Source organism: Malania oleifera, chromosome 10 (assembly GCF_029873635.1).
Source record: "Malania oleifera isolate guangnan ecotype guangnan chromosome 10, ASM2987363v1, whole genome shotgun sequence".
Classification (NCBI taxonomy): Eukaryota; Viridiplantae; Streptophyta; class Magnoliopsida; order Santalales; family Ximeniaceae; genus Malania; species Malania oleifera.
Genome location: NC_080426.1, coordinates 5,165,454 through 5,185,358, shown reverse-complemented (window position 1 = coordinate 5,185,358; position 19,905 = coordinate 5,165,454). Strand labels below are relative to the sequence as shown.

At 37.4% G+C, this 19,905-nt stretch overlaps 2 protein-coding genes across 6 annotated transcripts; one reads left to right on the top strand and one right to left on the bottom strand.

Moving 5' to 3' along the window:
- The first annotated feature begins 3,360 nt into the window (after positions 1-3,360).
- On the top strand, positions 3,361-7,446 carry LOC131167007 (uncharacterized). Of its 5 annotated transcripts, XR_009139948.1 has the most exons (4): positions 3,361-4,079; positions 4,781-4,852; positions 4,945-5,739; positions 6,533-7,446. XR_009139948.1 is itself a non-coding variant. In XM_058125728.1 (3 exons), exon 3 carries the CDS (start codon positions 6,654-6,656, stop codon positions 7,263-7,265), a length of 612 nt encoding a protein of 203 aa, XP_057981711.1. In that variant the 5' UTR covers positions 3,361-3,844; positions 4,781-4,852; positions 4,945-6,653; the 3' UTR covers positions 7,266-7,446. The 5 variants fall into 5 exon arrangements, 4 of the variants coding, with proteins under 4 accessions (XP_057981711.1, XP_057981709.1, XP_057981710.1 ...); XM_058125728.1 differs by having other exon boundaries at positions 3,361-3,844; positions 4,945-7,446; XM_058125726.1 differs by having other exon boundaries at positions 4,945-7,446.
- Positions 7,447-7,952: 506 nt separating this feature from the next.
- LOC131167006 (26S proteasome non-ATPase regulatory subunit 7 homolog A) lies at positions 7,953-18,358 on the bottom strand. The gene is made up of 10 exons (XM_058125724.1): positions 17,872-18,358; positions 16,498-16,590; positions 16,306-16,387; positions 12,128-12,224; positions 11,882-11,957; positions 11,687-11,745; positions 11,387-11,509; positions 9,779-9,836; positions 9,587-9,672; positions 7,953-8,378 (listed from the first exon to the last, which is right to left on the bottom strand). Exons 1-10 carry the CDS (start codon positions 18,209-18,211, stop codon positions 8,307-8,309), a joined length of 1,086 nt encoding a protein of 361 aa, XP_057981707.1. The 5' UTR covers positions 18,212-18,358; the 3' UTR covers positions 7,953-8,306.
- Positions 18,359-19,905: the final 1,547 nt, after the last annotated feature.

Genomic DNA, 19,905 nt, shown 5'->3' with positions numbered 1-19,905 from the left:
TTGTCCAGATTTGAGAAGTAAACCTTGGGTCTCGATCTGATACAATGGACACCGATACTCCGTGCATTCTCACAATCTCATGTACATACATATCTGCTAGCCAACTCAAAGGATAGCTAACCTTCATCGGTATAAAATGAGCAAATTTCGTCAATCTATCCACGATCACCCAAATAGCATTTTGCCCGTAAAGTGCTCGCAACAATCCGGTAACGAAATTCATGGAAATATGCTCCCATTTCCACACTGGAATAGGCAAAGGCTGCAACGGCCTTGCCAGCCTCTAATGTTCAGCTTTCACCCGCTGACACGTCAGACACTGCTCCACAAACTGATCAATCTGTCTCTTCATACCAGACCACTAGAAGGTCTCACACAAGTCCCGCTACATTTTTGTGCTACCAAGATGTACCGTATACAAAAAACAATGTGCCTCCTCCAGAATCGTCTTTATGATCTCATTATCGTCCGGAACACATAACATGGTCCCAAACCTCAGCACACCTCTTTCAGAGATGTTAAACTCTGTAGCCAGTTGTAACAACCCAAAATAATAATAATAATAATAATAATAATAAATAAATAAATAAATAAAATTAATTTAAAAATTATTATTAATTAATTAATTATTATTAAAAAAATTAATTAAATTAAGAAATTTGAGGATTTTGGGTATATATATATATATATATATATATATATTTATATATATGTAAGTATATAATAAAGTATAGGAAAGGATAAAGGGAAAAAAAAAAAGGAAACTTAATGGTTAAGTTTTGAATAAAGCAGGAAAGGAAAGAATAAAAAAAAGAAGAAGAAGCTTCATGCGGCAAAAGGAAGAAAGAAGAGAAAGAAAAAAAAAATAAAATTCTCTCAGCTCACGTTCTTCACGCCTATTCTTTTTACGATTTTGCGGCGGATTCTTACCCAATTGAAAATCTGAAAATACCACTAAACTCCATTTTCCGCCACCGACATATCTACAAAAGTAGATTTGTCGTAGGAGTAACGTGGGCATATCTCCTAGGGTAAGGCAAATTCTTATTTTTGCCTCAATTTTTCTTAAATTTTAAGCCAAATGGGCGATCGGACACCACCACGAGAATTTAGGGATGATTCTCTACAAATCTAGCGGAGCAGATTTCTCGTGGGGTCGTTGTGGAAATAGCCCCAAAATTAGGATAAATGGGCTATTTAGAAATTAACTATTATTTAATTATTGTAAATTAGGAAATGTTAAAATAATATTTTATTGGGATTGATTTGATTGAATCAGGATTTGGGTGAGCGCTGCGGGTATAATTTTAGGAGCCCTACAGGCGTGATTCAGGGAATCAGGTAAGGGGGAATAAAATTATATCAACATTTTATTAAGGTGAACCGGTTAGTTACTAATGTATGAAATTTATTATTTATCTATATGATTTTTGGAACCGTCTGAGTACTAGAAAATGATGATTTTGTTTAAGGTTTATATTTGGGATAATTACATATGATATTAAATTTGTGTGACATGAGAGAAATTTTTCCTAATAAATTGAATATGAATTTCTGTGGTATTTGAGCTTACATGAGGGGTTTTTTAGAATGATTTTGACATGATGAATGAATTTTTATGTTTGACTCCTATGTGGGAATGTATTGATATGTTAGATACCTGTGTGGTAATGCATTGATGCGTCTGTGTGAACTAACTAGTGTGGTTATTCGTAGGCATCTCAATATAACGTTGGCATGAGGAGGTTGTTATATTGTCTAGATATAAATCATGATATGAGGTTGGCAGGTCGAGGAAATGGTCATATTGTCATTTATATGGGATAGGACATTGGTAAGTCGAGGAGCTTGTTCTACTGATGTACGACGGGTAGGTCATGGGGATTGGATACTGGTGAATAGTGGTGCCTATGTGGGCCATGTGTTGCGGAAGCTAGAGTGGTGCCAGTGTGGGCCACGTTATATCCTGTGTGGATAATGGCGTCTATGTGGGCCATGTTATGTACCATGTGTGGGTAGTGGTGTTTGTGTGGGCCACGTTATATCTTGTGTGGATAATGGCGCCTGTGTGGGCCATGTTATGTACCCTGTGTGGGTAGTGGTGCCTTTGTGGGTCACGTTATATCCTGTGTGGATAATGGCGCCTGTGTGGGCTATGTTATGTACCCTGTGTGGGTAGTGGTGCCTGTGTGGGTCACGTGTAGATAAGAAGTACGTAGGTTCCTATGTGGGCCATGTACTGACATGTACGCAATTGCTCTGTGTGGGCCACATCCATTCATGTGTGGATGTGTTGTGCGCATGTGAATTTTATTATAGCATAATAATAATGATATAACATATTGTGAATGTATGTGTGTGCATGCGGCGAGGTAAACATACCACCGGGGGTTTGCTGAGAAATGCGAGTGCTCTGCTAGGTAGTTTCTTGGTATCAGTGTAAAGGGATGCTACTTGTATGGGCAGATAGACATCCCGATCCTCGGAAACCTTTGCCTTTAAAATAATAAAGATGTATGTACTGGAGGAGGGATCGTACAGTGTATGGGCCTATACCCTGCCATAACCTTAAGAACTCTCACCTGTAATGATGTTGGGTTATACATTATCAAGAACTTATATATGTACTATATCTATATAAAATATATATATATATATATATATATATATATATTACAATATTGAGAATGTGCAATTTATGTAACTGTTTTCAAATAAGATTATAATTGTACAGTCATACATTAATGTAATATTTTTTTCCTTACTGAGAAATGTCTCACCCCCAATCTTATAACCTTATTTTCAGGAGTTATATGAAATCAGTCCTAGTTGTCTAAAGAGGTTGTGAAGCATAGGGTCCTATTAGTTAGCGTAAGTTTTTGTATGAGTATTGGGTTGTTAGCCTGGTTGGTTTTTTTGTGAATGTAATATAGTTTATGTTTTACGTACGATTGAATATATGAAAGAAACATTTAGATACTCTAGTATTTCTACTAGAAATCCATATAAATATTTATGTTTTCCGCAATATATGTGAGCACAGATCATTATGAAATACTCATATGTCTCTGTTTAGGACGGATAGTTATGTATGTTATCAGGATTTGTACATGATATGTATGTATAGTAGCACTTTGGGGCCGTATCGAGTGTCAGGGCATTACAAAGATGAACTCTCTGACTGTGAGAGGAGAGAGGAAATGAGAGAGACAAAGGGAGATCTGAAGAAGTAGAAGAAGAAGAATGATAGCGTTGACATACCTGGATTGGATCTAGGGCTACTGCCTAAAGGGAGAGAGAGAGAGAGAGAGAGAGAGAGAGAGAGAGAGAGAGAGAGAATTGACTGCAGCATTTTTAAACGAATGATATGTTTATGACTCATTTATTAAACGGACGGATTAGAATTTATATAATAGTGATATGTTAATAAATTGATCAATCCAAATCCAGACTCATTTAATTCCGACCCATTTATAATCTCTCCAAACCCGACCGTGAACTCGTTTTGCCAGCCCGACTTGCTTTGTTCTTACACTACTCTTTTGTTTCAAGCTCGAGTAGCTCAATGCCTCAATCTCCCCTTCGGCCGATGGTCGTTTTTTCTCTCTCTCTCTCTCACCGACGACCTCCTTCGAGTCCTGATCTTGCACTTCGAGCTCACATCTAGGGTTCTGCAACTTATGAGCTCCTCTGCCGTGCCTCTACGGCAAGACGACTTGCCGTAGTCTCTTCTCGCCTGCTATTTTCTCTCCAACAGGGCGACTAGATCGCCATCAAGAGCCTCCCGCTCCGATCTGCTCCGTCGATCTCAAATCTGGGGCGCCGAAAGCTCGGACCCTCTCCGGTGAGCTCTTCCGTCTAGACGACTTGTCCATCATCTCTCCTTGGCTGTTCCTCTCTTTTCTACGAGACGCCTAGGCCGAGTTTGAGAGTCTCTCTCCCTCGTATCGAAGTTTACTCATCAGATCTGTTCCCTCTCTCCTTAGTTTCAGCGCACTACTGCGACTGCCACTTACCTCCCAAACCAAATCCGTCACTCAATCCTTCCCCTCACTGTTTCGTGCAAGCTTAATCCATCGGTGAGATATTTTCTCTCATTTATTTTCTTTTTGATGTGTGCGCGGTTCTGGAACTGACTCTAGAACTTGCGTTAGATAATTGTGAGGTGGACGCTGTTTTTTTTTTTTGGCTAAACAAGAGTCTGCACACACAACTAACGACAAAACACAATAGCCCAACAAGCAGAAACTGCTCTGTGAACCCAACCCAGCTCCCAAAGAAAAGCACCCCGTCATGAAAAGAAGGAAACTGATGTGAACCCAACCTCAAATCCTTCAGCCAAGCATCCTTGAGTTTTATCGGCAAGGATTGTTCATCCAATATGCATTCTTCCGTAGTCCTTCTTGAAGCAGCCCATGCAACAACTACATGGGCAAAATTATTTGCCTCTCTAGTGCGGAAACTGAATTTTAACAGGCCCATTTGAGATCTTCCTTGTAATCTGTTTGATAATATGAATGTACCTCCAGTTTGGAGTTCTATCAATCCACAAGACTTCCTCAATAAGGATCTTAGCGTCTCCTTCTAAACTAATCTGGTCACATCTCAGACCCTCTGCCTTAGCAATCAGCAAAACCTGCTGGCACTGCCTCCCCTGTAGACAGATCAGCTGCAAAAAAATGACTTCGCCCATCCACTAACCAGGCTACCATGTTCATCTCTAGCCAATTTTCTGATCATTTTCTCTAAAAGTAACATTGAAATTGATTTAATCTCGCAGGGATGGAGGTCTCCAAATCCTTTTAGCCACTGGATTGGTATTGCCTTGCTAAATGAGATCCTGGGCATTTTAGTAAGCAGTGTTTTTCTCCTTCAACTCTTTGACCAAGCTGCTTGGATCAACACTTTTGTTAAATCATTTCTCACTTTCCATATCAACTCCAGGAGGACAGCCTAAAACAGAGTCACAAACTGTTCTGGATGTTGCCCAACCAGATCAAACCGGTCTATCAAAATTTTTTTCCATTCTACAGCTGAGAGAGAGACTCGATTGGCTGTCCCTCAACTCTGATTCCCCACGAGGAAAACCAAGCTAATCTCGCAAGCTGACATTGGAACAGTTGGTGAATCATAGCCTCCTGACCACCGTTACAGATTGGACAATTTGTATCCCCGATAGAAAATCTTCTATTGATGTTCATCTTTATGAGCAGAATTTCAGAAATTCCTCCCCAGAAGGGCGTCTTCAACGTGTCATGAATCTTAGGTTTATTTCCAAGGAAATCTGTGCAAAGAATGATCAATGAATCATTTTCCCTGATAAACCTTCAAAACATAAAAATTATAAACTTAGGCTTTGAACACCACCCTATTTTCAAGAACAGCTGATTTCCATTTTTGTTTTCAAGGTCAGAGCTTGCAAAGTCTACGTGCTTTTCAGTTTATGCACTCATCTTTCTTACACCTGGAATTTTTTCGAAAACAGAAGTAACCTTTGTGTTTAATTTTCAATACGTGGCTAACACTATCATGCACTAGAATTTATTTTATTTATTTATCCTTTTTGTATCTTCAATTGATAGATACTTGTGCTCTGCCAATGCAACATATATGCCCAAAAATCCCTACACAAAGTCGGTATCAAGCCCAGATAAAATAGGAGGGTCCTTTGATACCAGTCCTTACCAAATGTTCCCCTGAATGAACGAGAAAAAGGATTTATATACCTGACTGCACATAGTAAGACCTAAGGCTGGTTGTTGTTTTCTTTTTTGTTCTGTAACAATCAAGTGTCATCTCATTAATGTGTACATTTTTTTTCCCATCTTATAAATTGTTTAAAAATGAGCTCATGCAAACGCGTCCAGATTCTATTACTTTTGTAGTTTACTAAATAAAGGCTTGAAAATTGTTTTCACTTTCCCTTATTTTTGAATTGCGGGTGTCGGATGAGGGTATATTTCTTATTCCCAATTTGTATAATTTATTAGAATTCTAATTATGTATATTGAATTTTAAAACATTATCAAAAACACTTGGTCCACTAATGAAAGAATATGATAAAGGATAATCAATAATATTTTAAACGAGCAGTTATGAATGAGCATTTATAATGCAACCATTTAAAACTTGAGAAGTTATTCAAAAATTGTTTCCTGGTTAATTATGTCTGCTGCATTCATATTTTTCCGGCTGATAATGCGTTGTTTTCTATCATAGTTTTAATGGAATATATACTTTGGCTTTATCATGGGCATATTTCTTTCATAAAAGTTTGCGTCTTTCAATTTGTTTTCAATGACTCACTAATGTTTGTCATATATTCTGCTATTCGTGGCTATAAGTAATCGCAATACTAAAATTCAAGCAGTTGGGAAATTGGAATTGAGGTAGACAATTGAGAAAAAAAAAAATTGTAATGGACTAAAATTGATAACCTACTTGCGCAGTTTCCAACTAGTATAAACTTTCCTACCCAAAAAAAAAATCATAACAATTGGTTAAAAATTAATAGAGAATTTTTTTCTTGTAGATGCAATCAAACCATTTCTAAATTCTGATCAGATCCACAAGACTTGAGACTGTAGACTCTCAGATCTGCTCGGCGATGACCCTTAGCTAGCAGATTCTTTAAAAAAAAAAAAAAAAAAATTATGGAACACTCGAACAAGATCAGAAGAAGGTGCTTCTTGAAGAATTCGATTGCCCTAATGTTGGCGGTCGTCTCCTTCTCTTGCTTGTTGATTGTGATTATATCAACTCTCAGGCTACCAGATGCATCCTCGGAACGCAGATCTCACAGGACTTTTAGAATTAGGGATGTAGCTTCGAAGGGCGAGTTAGGATTGGGAAAGTTCGGAGAAATGATGCTTGAGATGTTGCCCGACGATCTCGCCTTCACGGTTTTCGTGCCTTCGGAGAGAGCCTTCGAGCGGGATCTGAGGCTACGGATCAATCAAAGCTTGGTGGCGGAGAAATGGAACGATACGTACGCAGTCCTAAGCCGCATATTAGGGTTCTCAGCCGTTCCTCGGGCAATTTCATCTGCTTCGGTGCCATTGGGAAAGGAGATTTCTTATGATTCGTTGTCTGGATTTAGCTTATGCATTTGGAAGGACAGGGATGGAGCGGTGGTAGCGAACAGAGTTCGATCGGAACGGGTGGATTTGAAGAAGAGAGAGATTGTTGTTCATGTTATAGATGGGGTGATTATGGATGCTGAGTTCGAGGAATCGGTTCGGCCAGATGATGAGGAAGATCAGTAGAAGCTTACAGAATACAGATTTCATTAAAGACTTAATTAGGAAGAACAGGATTGTGATCTGCGAGCTTCTTACAATATGTTGAAGTGTTGTCATTTAGGTAAACGATTCTTTAAATTTGGATATGAAATCTTGTAGGTCCAAATGAACGAGTTTAAGCTTTTGTTTGTTTTAAACTGAAAAACGCTGTGCCGTCGTGCCTATTTTTAGCCAAACAAACGGAACTGGGCTCGTTCTTTCTATTCAAGTTTTGACCAAATCAAGGGGGAAAATAAATCAAAAACCAAGGCCTAGAATTTATTTATTTTTTAATAAAATGAAAAATAAAAACCAAGAATCATCATGAAATGTAATAGAGGCATGTTTCTGAGTCCCACAGTATCTAGTAAACAGGGATCCCTATCATCCTAAACATTTTTCCCAGGGTTTTTCAAAAACCACAATAGCATCTCAATCCTACTGTTTGTTCAAGTGTAAAAGATGCTTTGCGTGTCCAGATGCTTGAAACAAGTTTTCCCTCAATTCTCTTGTTTTTTCTAATACTATCTTTTATGAGTTTCCGAGTCCTCTGTAACAACACTCGGCAAAATCACAAAAAATAAGGTGACATTGTTTTCTACAGGACAACCATGCCTTAAAAGTTTGCCATCAGACAACCAGTGTATTTCGGGGGCATTGCAAGAAAGACAATTTGGAAGTCAAAATTATTCCAACACGGAAACATATTTGTAGCAAGTTGGAAAATATGTTGCAGAAACTAAAAACAATAAAAATGCATCCAATAAAATAGAGCTAGTTTTACCAAACAAATGAAAAGGAGATGGACGCTTCCAAGTTAATTCGGCCAAAGAATTGAAAAGGAGATGGACGCTCAACGAGCATCATAAATGGTTGACAGCGCAATGACAAAATGCATGGTCCAACCATAAGAACTCTAGCCTGTGACAAGTCCAAACACAGACAAAATATAATCTTTTGAAGGCTGGGAAAGTAACGGTCAGGGTGCGTCACTGGAAAATGAATCCCCATCTAGCAGGCTCTTGCTTAGCTTCCAGCTGCAGCTGGCACAGCAATGGGTTTCGAGTCCTCTGCCTTTTCGTGCTCTTTGTTAAGCATCTGAAAACCATATTCCCAAATTTCAGCTTACTTTGCTCATGATAACAAAAGCTTTGAAGACAAATCATGCAGGACGCAAGTAACTAGTAAAAACCTAGCACAATAGTTCCAATTTAGCATTTTAAACAGTTAGCTGGAGGAATTAAACCCCCCCCAAAAAAAATTAATGGGAAGAGTACAAGACCCGAATGATGAAATCACTAGTACAAAGAACAGAAACACTCAAATTGCAGAGTAAGTTTGAATGCACAACCTAAAATCCAATGGAGCAAGAGGAGCCTTCCGCAATGGATGGTCTTTATTTATTTTAGTTTTTTTTTTTTTTTTTTTATAGCCAGCAAGCAGAACTAGATCTAGGGTATGAAACTAGCTTGTGTGCAGAATCCAAGGAATGCATCCAGCTTGAGCATAAAGTTAGGATTTAGCAACTTCAGGAAATCTGAAACATGGCTACTTTGCCTGCCTTATTGGAGCCATATGCATGCTGATGGCATAAAACCCAAGTTGATACTCATCAATGTTGATCTTAATGCTCATTTTGCAGTCTCTTTGGTTGTATCATCAAATGCATTGGTGGTCCCAGAGGAGAGAGAGAGAGAGAGAGGGCCCTCTGCACAAACAACGGGTGGGGGTGGGTTGACATGCATAACACATTCGAGCCATCTATGCTCTTCTACTCCTTGCTCCCAAAAACCTACTGTTGAATATCATTATGATTTTATCCTCACTCCCACAAACCTGCTGATTACTATTTTAAAGTTTATGACTATGCAATATGAATACTATCAGTTTTTGCATTTTCAACCCTGATGTAAATGCTGTGCGTTAATACTTATATATAAGCACTCAAATGGTTAATTAAGCAATAAAGTCTCAGGCTAAGTGGCTAACTAATAAGTATGCAAGCAATAGTAATCAAAGTGCTTCATTTACATTATCACAATTACATTTTTTTTCTTTTGGTGGTTAAGCATGTATATCTTGATTACTTAATAAACAAAAAAAGTTAGGCCATCACTAACCTTTTCTTGAGAGAGAAGTGCTTAAACCTCTAAAATCTAAATGAAACATAGCAATTACAATTGACAGTACTTAAAACAGTAAAATAATCATTAACCATCAAAATTAACCACAGGCTTACTTTGATGTTTATGGAGTCGATAACATTAGAAAAGCCATATTGCAAAATTCCAGATTATGTAATTTACCTTGTTGTTGATCAAGTTGTGAAGGGCAATCACACTTCGGATCAGGGATGAAAGATATATAACCAACATCATGTCATTTGTTTTCACTGCACAGAGGAAATAGATCAACAACCAATAATAAAACTTACTAAAATAAAAAAGTTACACTAGCACATGAGGCAAAAGCATAATTAACATTTTTGGTGCCATTACCTGCAAAAGCCTTGATTAACTCATTCACATTGAGATTCGGAAGTAGGTTGAATACATCCTGCAATAACAATTTTGAATACGTATCAAAAATATAGACACAACCCAAAAAAAAAAATCAAGTCTTAAGTCCCATGAGGTGGGGTCGACTATATGAATCATTTTCTGCCAATTTATGCGATCATGTACCATTTCTTTTGATAGTTCAAGGCCATGAAATCCTTACTCACTATCACCTTCCAAATTATTTTAGGTCTACCCCTACCCCTTTTATCGCCCCCCACAGTAACTAACTCACTCTTCTTCACTGGCGTATTATATAATCTGCATTGCAAGTGTCCATACCATCTGAGTCGTCCCTTCCTTATCTTATCTTTCATAGGAGTTACATCTAACTTACCACGAATATGTTCATTCCTTAATTTATCTTTCAGTGTTATACCACTGATCCATCTAATCATTCTCATTTCGGCAACTTTTACTTTTTGGATATTCTGTTTCTTCATTGCCCAACATTCTGATCCATATAGATATATATAAAATATAGGTCAAATCATTGTGATTCCAATATGGTCTTGAACGATGGGAATACAATAGAAGTCAGTAAAAGATTAGATGGACAGAAAATATACATAAAAAATAAAAAACGAGAGATTTGGCACCCCATGGGCATAAACCATAGAATCATTTAAAACATCTCCTAATTTGAATGGCTCCTAGAATCCCAACAGATAGTTCAGATTTTAGGTTAGGATAGAAATTCATGCTTTGCCTTGCTATATGGCTGCATCAATACACAAGGCAGTTATTATTATTATTATTATTATTATTATTTTAGGGTCGGGGGGAGGTTGGAGAGGACAGAGAAAAAGGATGCAGATATGGAACCCACAAAGCCAACATCAGGCACTGAACAGTACATCAACTTTGTTTTATTACTTTCCGAACATCAATTATGTTATTGGAAACCTGGTCTAGCTCCCAATGGCCAGTCAGATATTGGAAAACATGCTTTAACAGCTTCAAATAATTTTTATTATGCAAAATTTGAATGGGTGTCAATTTCTGGGCTAAATGAAGTGTTTCATTGTCTCTGTAGCCTATAATTACAGAAAGAGCCTCAGGAACAATGGTGGGAAATGCAAACACACACACAAAAGCAGGATTAAAGCACGTTATAGTTCCACTGAGAATCTGACATAGGAGTGTAAGTGAATTAAGCCTACTAGCAAGCTACTCAGACTCAACTCATCCAGTCATATAAAATATATATATTTTAAATATTTTAATATTATATGTACATTATATATATATATATGTGTATGTGTGTGTGTGTGTGTGTGTATTTAAACACATATTTAATATTAATTTATAATTGAGTTGAGCTTACTCGAGATGAGCTGAAGTTTTAAAAACTTGTAGCTGAGTCGAGTTCAAGTTTAGTAATTTTGGGATTAAGTCAGAGTTTTGAAGTTAAGATTTTCGAGTCAAGTTTTGAGCACCCCTAGTCTGAGAATGTTTGAAATTCAATTTCAATACCATTACCAGATAGAGAGGTAACAAGCAAATACCTGCTTCATTAATTAAATGAAAGCAGGGAATAAATGTAACCTGCAAATGGTACAGAATCTCATGATTTAGTGGGAGCTTTCCATCAACAACAAGGTCAAGATAACTGCGTATCTCTCGTAGTCTTGCATCCAACCCCTTCAACGCTGCTAGCTTCCCAGTCACCTGCACAGTTGAAAGAGAACTTAGTTTCTTGCTTGTCAACTAAAAAGTTGAATAATCTGTAATTTATGGGTTGACTGGTAACTTGCTATTTTTTCCTTCTGAAATTTAGAAAAATAGAAGCATCTGTATCTAAAATGAATAGGAGAAATATATAAACAGCATTCAAAAGAAACAAACCTCCGTAGCAAGGGTACTAATGGTTGTATCCTTCACATCCCTAAGCAAGTGCTCCACTCCTGTTATTAAAGAGTGACATGGAGGAAAATCAGTACCAGAAATCTTATCTTTGTGGAAATGTAAAATTGGAAGGCATTTTGTATCAAGGAGAAGAAATAATTTTAAGCAAACTGACTTTTCATTCCATTAACATACCAATTTCCTCAACTTCATGGGCAGCAATCTCGGAAGGCACATGCACAAACACTTTCTGGCTTTTCTGGGTTGCGTTCTGTATCCACAGCCAACAGTAGTTAGTTTATATCTGCAGCCTATTCATGCTGTTCCCAGGAAAACTGAAGTAACCATTAAAGGCAGCAATAATATTTTACTCAACAGTCCAATGTAACACAACTCGTCAGTTTAGACATGACAATTATACTGGAAACCCAATGTTATTACCTCTTTAACTTCTTCAACAGCATAATAAGCTTTAGTGGGTATTCCCAGCTCTTTAGGTTGGACATCAATTATGACAAGAACAGGATTGGGAACGTAGCTACAATAACACCAACAAATTCCATCAATAGTGTGAAGGAGGTATATTTCTTTTGGTGATATAAAAAGCTATTTTTCAGAGTATTTCTTATGGTGATCCAAACGTACAAATCAAAGAGAGAGAGAGAGAGAGAGAGAGTGAGAGAGAAGAAGAAGAAGAAGAAGAAGAAGAAGATGATGATGATGATGATGATGATGATGACAAAAAACTTGAGCCTGGTCAATGTATAGTTCATCAAAATTATTGGCAGAAAACTGCCACACAATGCAATAAGTAATACTCCAGGTCCATAGGTCAAGTGCCAATAATGTGATATGAGATCATGCCACACTGAATCACAAGCCAGCTTGTTTAGGGCATTGTGCTTCCTTATGGCTACTTGATTGTTTACATGGAATGGGGTAACCATCATATAAATAGTTGTATAGGTTTTATTCATTGTGTGTGTTTATGGCTTAATGTAAAATGGTAGTATAACTCCTCAGTTAGGTTTGTGTTTCCTAGGTTAGAGGAGGGTGTATATTCATCAATCATTTTAAAACTCAGTAACATTTGTAAACATAATTTGCCTACTTGCTTCCCTCGCTCAAAACACATTGCCTACGAAGATGTTAGTAATGAATTGCATTGCTTTACAATTTACCGTGTGATTCTTATTTGCTTACATGATTGCTTACCACTTCTGCGGCTCTGCTTGCTTGCAAGCCTATTCTTGTGGTAAACTGTGGTATACTTTCAGCCAACTAGGTAAGCAAAGTACTTTAACTAGTGCTGCACGAACCTTCACAAGGTGTGAAGTGTTCAACCTGTGACATACTGGTGCATGCCACAGCCACACAAGCAAAGTGGTATCATGCAATTGGCCTAGGATGGCCAATGCCTTTGTTGCATGGCCAATGCTAAATCAGTTGAGCATATCCTCCTCCATCGCTCTTGGACTAGGAATTTGTGGAATTTTGACTCCAAATTTGATCGGACAATGATGGATCACCACCAACTCTACTGGGGGGGAACTCCAAGCCTGGAGAAGGATTTGGGCAACAAAAGAGAAGAGAAAGGCTTTGTCTCTTATCCCCTTGCAATATTCTTATGTGTTTGAAAGATAGAAACAAGAGAGTGCTTAGTAATTAAATCTATGCGGTTCAGACAAGCAAAGAGTAGTGATTAAAAGCAGTCACTAGCTGGTATAGTGGAAATGTTGAATATGATTTTAATGTAATTGATCTTTGTGATGGTTGATTTTTTTGTATCTCGGGCTAGCACCCCCTTGCGCCTTTTCCATAAATTCCCTTCATTTATCAAAGGAAAAAATCATGCAAGTGGCCTATGTGGAAGATGATTCTAGGTGGGAAAAGGGTTTAGTAGAGTACCCGATGGTCTTCCCCATTGAGTTTTGTAGTGATTTCTAGAGAAATCTTGAAAATTGTTTTTTTTTTTGGGGGAGGGGGGGGGGGGGGGGGGGGTTGCATTTCTATGAATGTTGGCATGTTGAGAATTGAAAACATAAGCATTATGCATGGCATCTATACACTTGAAAGAGGGGTTGGAAGTCTCTGACGAAGAAGGATTTCTTATAGCTATGAACTCATGCAAAGGTAGCCACATACAAGGAGTTTCATAAGTGAAGCTACACTTAAGTGGAATGGCATTATGAATTTCATCAAGGTGGACAAGGATGATCACTTGGTAGCCGATTGTACTAGGCATGGATTTCCTAGATGACTTAAGTTCATGATTAGACCAAGTACTCAACAGTTAGCTCTCCTATCAACAGCAAGTGCATGCACAGTGAAAATGACACAAAAACAAAAGGATATCCATGCAATAGAAACCATACAGTTTCAAAATCAGGCTAGGAAAATCAAAGTGATGAGCCAAAAAGGCTATGCAAGGAGTTAAGAAGGATGTGATGATGTCTACAAAGCAACACAATGAGGGCATTGCCAAAATGGGTGGATGAGCCAAGAGCATGAAATGTGTTGATAATGTAATGCATATCATGCTACATAGATGCAAGCCACTTATAGGCAGCCTATGTGGAAGATAATTCTTGATGGAAAGGTGTCTCACTAGAGTAGCATGGGTTTTCCCCCATAGTGTAGTGCAAAGAGTTCAAGACAACTCTTGTACATTGTTGAGAGGAAAAATCCGCGATAGGGGTTGAGGGGGAGCGGATAGATGTCAAGAGTCTACCCATGGGTTTCGGAGGTGGTTATCTCCTTACAAGTAAAGGGAAGAGCTTTCTTATTTCTCGAAAAACTTTTGTCTTCCTACTTAACCTACTTGCTTGTCATCATAAAGTTCTCTCCAAGGCTACGTAAGGCTTGCCCAAGTGAGCGATTGCTTGCCTATTGCCTCGTATGCTTGGCAAAACTCATGGCCCATGATTCATGAACCACAAAAAAGCAGAAAACAAAAAGTTTATACTTCAAGGTAACACTTTCTTACAACATAATCAATGCTTAGCGTCATGAGCCAAGCTTATTCAAGGCCTTTTGCTTGCCTATGACAACTTGTCTTGTACACATTGGGTACAAAAACATCATGTAAATACTAGTCTATTGTTTGGATAGAGTAATGCCTAAGTGAAAAAAGGGAGTATAACTCCTTGACCACATTAATATTTCCTAGTACTAAAGTGAGATAAGTAAATAAAGCTCTTTCAGAGAGGATGAATGTTCATCAATCTTTGTACAACTCACCATTTTTACAAAGTGTTCAGCTTACGTGCTTCTCTGTATAATCACCCGTTGCCTACGGAAGTATAATATATGAATTGCATTACTTTACAATTTACCAATTGACCCATATTTACTTTAATGCTTGTTTAATACTATTGCATTGATGATTGTGAACATGTTTAAGTAGTGAACCCATGATTTACTTTCAACTGACTAGTTAATATTGTATGCTACAACAAAACCCTTCATATGGGGTGAAGTCTTTGGCTGATGACACTAGGCATGTATTAAGGGGTCAATGCCAATGCCAATGCCAAATGGTTAATGGTTGAAGATGAATCAATTGCCTATTATATCATAAGCACTTCATGTTTGAGTTGATTTGATGCCAAATTCAAATCAATTAATGGCTCAAGACAACTCAATTCCCTAATATATCATAAGTACCTCATATATGAAGTAAGGTTAAGTAAAGTTGCCAAGAAAGAAAGCACTATCTAGGAAATTGTTGCACTGCCCTATAATGGAAAATGGTTGAATTGCTAGCAATTAGTATTTGTTTTGAGAAATTTTGGCCCCAAATATATATATTTTGTGAAGAAGAATAAGAAGAACAAAGTAAATAAAGGAAATTGATTCAAATTTCTGAAATTACAATTGAATTTTAGTTAATATAATATAAAAAGAAAAAAAAAAGTAACAAAAGATAACTAATAATGACAATCTATCGACCATAACAAAAAGTGTTAAAAACTAATTAGAGTTTGTTTCCACATAATACGTGAAAACTTACAAAGAAAAGTTCTTTCCTTGTTCCAATGCTACCCAATGTTTGAGAACCTTTCAAATTGCCCACTACTTATTCATTTTTTGATAATCTTCATGGCAATCCTCCCTTTGGCTTTAAGTAGTACGTAAATTGTCCCACCAGTAAGTCCAGAATGGAGGATTACTTAGAGCTGTGCCCTCTCTTTGGTGCATCATAGCTCTCCCAATTAATGATTAATAGAGCAGGTCAAAAAAATTGTGTGTTCCATTGCTAACCACCACTGCAATTTATTGCAGGAAGACATTTTCATCTAACAAATAAAGGCTATTACCAAATCCTGGTATGCACATTAATTTTGCCACTTTCAAGATGACATGACAATAAGCAATGCATTCTGCTTCATTTATTTTGTAATTCCTGAGCAACCGAACATTTGAAATGTGGTTGTTTGGGGAATTTATTTTGGAGATAGTTATTCTCTTCAGTTTTTTTTTTTTTTTTTTCTGCATGCGCTTGTTAGGGGACAAATGTTTGTCGGGGGGAGGGGGGGGCTTAAAGGTTGGTTCTAAAAAAAAAAAAAAATTCAACAGCAACCATGTTTAACTTAGAGAACAAGAATGACTAATATTACTCATTAAATAGTCCGTGTATGTCCAAGTCATTTTCCCGTAGCTTTGGACCAGTGCTGTACCATCCTACAACATGCTCCTTAGCTGCAAAAAGATAATAATCAATTTGATCATATAAAGTAAGAACAATATTACACACTCTGCAGGATGCACATGATTGAGTGATTAGAACGGTACAACATTGGGAGTAATACCATTTATTCTCTTGAACATAGAAAACATTGACTCATGGTAGTTGTGGTCAAGAAACCAGATGCTTGGATCCTTGTCATCCTCTTCAAAGGGAACTAAAAAATTGAGATTCAAATATCAGATAAACTACAAAATAAAAGATGCACACTGCACGAATTTTTTTTTCAAAAAATAATAACATTATTGAAAATCCAAAGCTACCAATAACCATAAATTATTTCTATGCAGTACTCCAGATTTCTGACTCCTACTTGCCCTGACATGTGTACTTCAGCCACAATTTCAAAAGAAAAAGAAGTAGAGAGTTTCAGTAAACTCTCAAGAGAAATTATATATTCAAGTGACAAGAACATTTAAAAATGAACAAAAAGCAAAGTAGCAGCAAGATAAAGATATACACAGTAACACTGGCACAGGAAGGTGTATGATTTACAATTTAGGATGAATTGGTGCAGAAAACATGTACCAGAGCATTCAATAATATTTTCAAATAAATCATGCTTCTTATGTGCTCCGTGAGACAGCATTTGCATTTGGGGGTTGGGGGGTGTGGGGTTGGTTTGATGCTCTTGTAACAAAACTCATGATCCATTGAGGATCATCTGTTCTTTGTGCTACAATCAATGCATATTTAAAGTATCCGTAGTATGCTCCTTTAAATTTGAGCTGCTGCATGCTTCATAGGCGCCAGTAAATCAGCACACCCCAATCATGTAAGAAATCTAGAACATTATTAAACTAGGAACCACATGATATCAAGCCCAATATAATATTAAATGATGTCTGATAAGCTGCAATTGAAACCCTAAAACTTAATTATCCCATGTATGATGTCCTTGAGATCGTCTCTTCCTGTGTAACACTTAAAGTAATAACATTAAATCCCATAAAATCTTGTATATAATGTTTATTAATTCCCTAAGGTTTTTTCACCAATATATAACGAAGTAGGAGAATAGGGTATTCAAACTCATTCAAAGCAAGTACTCGAGCAAATTCTACCGCTCAACAATGTCAAACGCGCAAACACATCAGGCACTAAAACACCTAACTTGTCCAATCAATTGATTACACGACTCATAATTTCAAAATTCGAAACCCTAAATCCCAATTCTACACTATAATCCAAAATTCATTGCTTCAAAAAATATGAAGCAGCGCTACTAAAAAATCAGAGCAACAACAAATTGAAAAAGTCAGGTGTAAAGATAATTTTTCGCGAAGCTGCTTAAAAACAATCATCAAAAACATCAAGCTGCACGGATATATATATACACATATATATAAAAAAAACTATTCTCAGTTTTGGAAGGAAAGTGTCTTAGTTCAGATCCCAAACGAAAGAAATTGAAGGGAATGGAGGAAGGAATCCCAACCGGCATAGCTGTTGGTGACATCGACGGTGCCTTTGAAGGAAGTGCCAAGAAGAACCCCAACGACGCGCTTGCGCGTGTCCTTGGCGACCCGATTGTAGTTATCGACGATGCTGAGAAGAACCAGAGGATGAACTATCACCTTCTCTATCGGCCTCGCGGAGATTTGCTGGCTCTTTATCACATCCATTGTTACGAGGTTTCTCAAAATTTTCAGTGTTTCAGTGTTTGATCCGTCTCTTTTCAACCTTATTTCTTCCCTCGCTGCTTTCCCCAATACATAGAAATCAGAAACCAGCACAATTTCCTTTTTGCTTCGTGAGAAGGTTTTGTATATGCTCATACCGTGTTCAAAAGGAAATAATTTTCGTAAATGGGCCTGCGGGTGCTTTCCAAATTCCAAGGCAATGATATTGGGCTCCGGGAGGCCCAACCCAAACCCTAGTTCGCGTTGCACGTGGACTGCTAGCCCACTGGGTCAAAAATTCATTTTTAATTGTATTGTTTCTTCATATTAAATATTAAGAATTGTGTTGGCGATATGACTCATATTGAGTATAACGCATATGTCGAAAAAGTATGGTGAAATAAAGAACAAAAAAGTTGGTTGCAGGAAGAAACCGTCTACTGTATGGTTGACGGTGATTAATTGTTTTGGCCTCGGGAGATAACCATTGGTGGTTTCAGAGAAACCGTTGACTGTTTCAGTCTGTAGAAGGAACAGCTCTTGGTAGATAACCGTTGACGATTTTAGTTCATACAGTCGTAGCAAACCGTCAACAATTTTGTTCGACACAGATCATGGATTTTGAATTGAGAGATTTCAGAAAATTTTCCTCTGGGAACTGCTACAGGAGTGTTTAGATGTAGTTTAAGTTTTCTGTATGAATAGGGTTGATATATAAACTATATTTGTTACCTTTGATGACGAATCTGATAGTGAAAATCAGCCGCTTGCTCCCGTGGACGTAGGCAAATTGCCGAACCATGTAAACTCTTGTGTCGTGTGCTGTTAATGCTTTATTTTATTTTCTTTGTGGTTGATTGTGTTTTTGTATATTCATCGTTGAGTGTTTACATTACTTGCCCAGATTTGAGTTATGTGTGTTTCCGTTACGCATTAGAATAAACAAACTGATGACCCATAGATGACATTGGTATTGCATATCACGACCCGAAAATTATGCTAGATTTTATTTTATTTTATTTTATTTTTACATAATAAGCTATGATATCACAAACTATAAACAACGTCAACTCAGACTCAAAGTGGGATATTAGGGATATACCTACCCATATATACATATTATCTATGCAGTGAAAAACATAATGAACATGTCCTCATATACAATACCAGAGTACTGTCTCCATAAATATACATCTACATTGTCAAAAAGAAACCATAGAATATCCCAAGGACACACAAAATCCATCTCCCAACTCAAACACTTACCTTGCAGTTAGGACAATACTAAAACCTCCTCTACCTCGGAGCTCGCTCCGCTCGTTGATTTGGATCTCCCAAAATATTTGAATTATGGGGTGAGACACCTCTTAGTAAGTGGGATAAAATAACATCAGTGCGTCGCACATGAGTTCTATTGTTTTATAGAAGTATATTGTACATAATTAACTGTAACATAATTAACTGTATTTGATGAGCCAGGGAAATCTATACCCATACTTATATAAGTCTGATCAAATCATAGTTAATTTCTCAACATAAGCATACCGCTGTATACATGTAAATCATCTGCTATAACTATACAATACTAAAATTTACCCCTGAATGGATAGTTAGCTGATATCATGTTTTACTCCCACGTGATTGGGTTGCGCAACCTGTAGGCAGGACCTGGCAATGGTTGGCCTACCATGCTAAGTCAAAACTGACTCGTTTATAAGTACGATTGTCCTGCCTTGCCTGGTCTGGACTGCCAGTGTAGAGACCCGAATGATTATCGTAATTTAATAATAGGAGGAGGAAAGGAAAGAAGGAATTAAAGAAGAAAATTAAACAGGGTCTCGTCGACGAAC